The following is a 5,000-nucleotide window of genomic DNA, read 5'->3' on the forward strand; positions in this document are numbered from 1 at the left end:
AAGGGTTGTGGAGGGAACACACACAATACAGTTGAGCCACACACACAAACACACACACACACACGTGCGCGCGAGCGCACGCACGCACGTACGTATGTACGTGCGCACACACACACACACAGGGACGGGGGGGGGGGGGGGGGGGGGGGGGGGGGAGAGTGCACGGCCTTATGCAAAGCAGAACAGTTCCTTACACAAGCAGTTGCTCTTTCTATCGGTTGTCCTGACTGTGTCAGTGTATGTAAGTACATGTACTTTTCCACTTGTTATTCACAACCCTTTTCTTCTAACAAGGATATGTATCAACACATTTAAACATAAAAAACAAATAAATACAAAAATGATATGGAAAAAACCCTACTTTTATCAAGTAACAGACGCGTGGCCGGATGTATGAAAGTCAATCCACAATATTTTCATACATCCGGTTAACCGGATTTAGTAAAGACCGGATGTATGAAAGACAAAAAGTGGGTCCCGACGACTTTCTTACATCCGGTCTCGACTGTACACGCATGCTGGAGAAAAAAATCCCCCCAAAATGGGTAACGCTGTTTAGCCTACTGTATGCCAGCTCGCTTTCCCCAGGGAGAAAGCAGCCCGAATTTCAATGAGGGTAACATCACATGACTATATGAATCTTATCCTTTTCCTTATTCTTTTCCTTATCCTTATTCTTTTCCCTTACCCTTTTCCTTATACTTATTCTTTTCCTTATTCTTTTCCTACACCTATCTATCGGAAAGGGAGATAATTCTTTTCTTCTTCATTTTGGTTACACAAGTAAAAAGTACTACATAACACACACATAGTTATTGGGTATTATACTGCTTGGAAAAAAACCCAGCAGTTTCAAATCAGGTCTTTTGGTGTGTATGTTTTTAATCTAATCAAGTGAAAGACAATTACACAAACATACAACAACAACAAGCAAACGACAAAAGAACCAAATTGTTGACCTGTGCTCATCTTTGCTCTGCTTTCTTTTTCGTCGCCGCAGCACTATGACGACGACGACAAAAACGATGACAATAATCAGAGCGATGACGGCAACAGAAATGCCGATCATCAGGGTTAAGTCAAGACTTCCATCGCTGATCGTTGTTGCACTTGTTCCACCTGCAAGAAAATAAAGCAAACGTTTTAGTCCGAATTTCTTCAAACTTGCATACTGAACTCTGAACACATTTCATGTCGTTCTTATATTTAGTCAAGTTTTGACTAAATGTTTTAACATAGACGGGGAATCGAGACGAGGCTGGTGGTGTAGCATGTGTGTGTCTGAGTAGAGCGATTTTTAAAATATTGTTTTCATTTTTTGAATACAAACATGTATACATATGCCATATTTACTTTGAAAATGTACTCACAATTACCGAAATAAGGTAAATTAGGCACAACGTTCACCTATTTCGCAGAAACGAGCTGGGCTCGTCTCATTTTTTTCAGATTAAGGCTAGCAAAAACAGACTAGACTTAAAAACATGCATACACAAACATACAGGCAGATACATACACACAAGTAGACAGCCAGACAGATGGACAGGACAGGCAGACCCAAACGCACGGACCTACGTACAACCGTACACAAACGCAAACACACACACGCGCGCAAACACAAACACACACACACACACACATACGCACGCACACACACACACACACACACATACACACACACACACACACACGCACGCACGCACGCACACACACACACACACACACACACACACACACACACACTCACTCACTCTGTGTCACTGAAACCGTTGTAGGGGTTGTGTCCATGCAATCAGCAATAAAAGAAACAGTTGTAGCAGTCTCTGCTGGTGGCGATGATGGCGAAGGTGTTGGTTTGCAAGTGAACGATGCATTTGTTGTGTTCCCCGACGGAGTGGAGGATGAAGCGAGGGCTTGCACGTGGTACACAATATCGTCAACGCCTATTTCGTTGTATAGCGATCCACAAGCTCCACTCTCATTGGAAATTCTCTCGCCCTTGAAAACCATCTAAAGTTTTGGGAAAAAGACAATACAGAGCCTGGATTAAAAATGTGTTGTTCATGCAATAGTGTACGTTTGAACTGGAGGGTGACTCAAAAACAAATGCCATCCACATACGTGTTACTTGTACATGTGCTCAGCGTCTTACTTCATAATTATGATGTAAACTAACTTCAGCAAATGCATATACTCACCTTACACAGATTCCAATTGTTTGTGGAATGTGTTTCAAATTCAGGGATTAATCATAACACAGGAAGCGTACGTAACATTGAGTGGGCACTACACTCATCCGAGTTAAACATTTCAAATGATTACCTTCATGTCATCTAAAAGTCCTAGTATACAACACACACCCCAGATCATTAGTGATCACCTGAAGACAGCATTTTCAGCCAGGATCAACATGCGTTCGTATCACTGACAGTTTCGGAAGGGTCCTGTGGGACACAATTTGCAGAAAACGTTGGACCAGTCAGACAACAGACTAGACATGTGGAATGGTCACGCAAAAACTGAAGTTGTTGTGCACCAACCGTTTGTTTATTCGCTAAACACAAAATTGATCGAACAAATGACCCCTTCCGCGTTTCAGTCACACTCGTAAGCGGTGCGCAATATTTATTAATGACATTAACACATTCCTCAATGGGAAATGCCCCCTGATACTAGCTCTAATTGCTGTCTTCAAGTCACCGACAATCGAGGGTCAGATAAACCCAAGGTAACAAGCGTCAAGGGAGAAGAGATGGGCACCGCCCTCATAAAGCTGGCCCCAGAAAAGTGGAGATCTCTAACATCTCTCTCCCCTACGACCAGATGGTTATGGGACTACCTTAACCTTTACCTATTAAGCGTCTATCTTTTGGAAAGAGAGAATGCTTACTGTCCTACAGGCTAAATATTTCGCCTCTTTGGGACATGATCAGGGTTATATGATAATGTGAGCTTTTACGCCCTCACGGCTTTTGATGAGATACACAAGTGTATGCGTGTTCAGGTGGTATCAGCCATCTGCACTTATGATGTTTAGGATTCCTCTTGTATAACCAAGCAACCAAACAATCAAAGAGTGTCAATACTTAACCCCTATTCATACATAGAAAACATTAACGGCCCAGAACAACACAATTTGAAAAAACAGATGGACTGCTAAAACAAGGTTGGTAAGGGACAAGGCCGCTTTATTGTTATTTATTTAGGTGGTTTTTTTTAGAAAACAAGGCATTAGTCGTACATCGACCGGATGGTCTGTACATACACAGACACATACATGAAGCAGAAGCTTATCACAGAAAGCGTTGGTTGTCATACGTTTTCGTTTTATTTATTTGTATGTGTGGACACAATTACAAAGCGTTGGGTCGATCGACTTGTGAATGTCTTGTTGTAATGAAACTTAAAACGTTCATTTTTCTTTTTTTATTCAAATCTATAGATATAACTTATATTGGGCTTCTTCGAGAAAAAACACACAGTTTTCAACAGAAAAAAAGCTATTTGAAATCGACGCTTCTTTGGAATACACATCAACACTTTAATCAACAGGTAAAGACGTCTAAACTGTAAGTCTCTACTCATGTGATATGCAATGGAACCTCACCCAATGACCTTCTCAAATCTAAAAAAATCAATTCTAAAAGGGGAGAGAGTCTTGAAATAGAAGTACATTTACACAGGCTAAGAACAAAACATCTGAAAAAGGAGGTTCTTATTCAGGAGCCAGTCTTAAATTGGTGTGTCTTATCATAGGGATTCCACCGTATCGATAGACAACTCATTACCATGTGGGGCTCCTCTGAGCAGTCCACCTCTGTCAGTATCGAAGAAGAAAAGTTCGAAGCCGCTGTCGAGTTCCAAAGCAAGGTGCACGTGTTACTCGTGCTGGATCCACGAAACTGGAACAGTGACAACCTGCAGCCATCGCTCATCTGAAGGTAGTAGCCAAACTCCAGGGTGCAGCTGTAACCTGGCTGGGGCTGCAGCCATGGACTTGCAAATACGCCCTTGACTCCAGCATTGTAGCCACCAACATTGAGATAGGCATAGAAGTTGTTCTGGAGATGGTTATGACCTTCCGTCGAACATAATACAAAAGAAGAATCAGGACCATACACTTGTCTCATTTGTCATTACTTTTGTGGCAGGGCAAACTCTGACAAACTGCGACAGCGAATTTTGTAAAAAAATAAACTGCAACAGACCATGCTAATACTTTCAGCAAGCGGTCGTTCATGCGGCTACATAATTATTCAGGGCCTGCGACATGAGAGGAGAAAGAGGGAAGTTCTTGGAACAGGAGTATCACTATCTGTTTTACAACTTAAAGCTGCTTGCTTGTTGAAAATACATTCATGTCTATGCAAATAAACAATACATTTTACGAAAGTGGAAAATTTACTAAAGTGGCAAATTCACGTAATTTCCAACATTGGTATGATCCATAGGCAGATACTCAGCTTACAATTATGTTGTAGTTTCTTAATTTATCTTAACTCATAGATAAACATTCCTCCATTGGAAACACGGAACAAACTACTGCAAAGGTAAATGCTGAGTTGAAAGAAGTAGAAAGCTAACGTAAAAGTAATGTTAGAAATAAAATGCGTCAGCGTAGACTAGACGCATTCTGAAACTTCTGCTAAAGGATGACAAAATACACATGGCCTTTTTTTTAAAAACAGCATAGGTTAATGTTTATTATTGAACGAAAATGACTCCATCTTGTTACAAAAAGACGTAAACAAATATTTACACAAAAACAACGTTGCTACGGTCATTTATACGATGAAAATAACGAATTTATTCTGATCTCAGCAACACATGTTTGCACATACCCGCCGTAAATAACTTGTGATTGTGGTTTACATGAACAGCCAACAGATTACAATCCTTTTGCATTCCTAGTGTGATTGACACAGGATCGTCGAGTCTTTTGGACGCTTACGACCTTTTCAATTTCGTGAGACGATTCAGTCTTTTGGGAGGGCGTAATA

At 41.0% G+C, this 5,000-nt stretch overlaps 1 protein-coding gene across 1 annotated transcript in view; it reads right to left on the reverse strand.

Annotated features, from left to right (window-relative positions):
* The window catches only part of LOC138971285 (uncharacterized), a 13,097-nt gene that overhangs the window by 4,001 nt on the left and 4,096 nt on the right, over positions 1–5,000 (reverse strand). Inside the window, exons 5-7 of the mRNA XM_070344000.1 lie at positions 3,789–4,078; positions 1,752–2,010; positions 960–1,119 (exon numbers count right to left, since the gene is read on the reverse strand). Coding sequence (XP_070200101.1) covers positions 960–1,119; positions 1,752–2,010; positions 3,789–4,078 — 709 coding nt within the window. The remainder of the gene's footprint in view (positions 1–959; positions 1,120–1,751; positions 2,011–3,788; positions 4,079–5,000) is intronic.

Source organism: Littorina saxatilis, linkage group LG7 (assembly GCF_037325665.1).
Source record: "Littorina saxatilis isolate snail1 linkage group LG7, US_GU_Lsax_2.0, whole genome shotgun sequence".
Classification (NCBI taxonomy): domain Eukaryota; kingdom Metazoa; phylum Mollusca; class Gastropoda; order Littorinimorpha; family Littorinidae; genus Littorina; species Littorina saxatilis.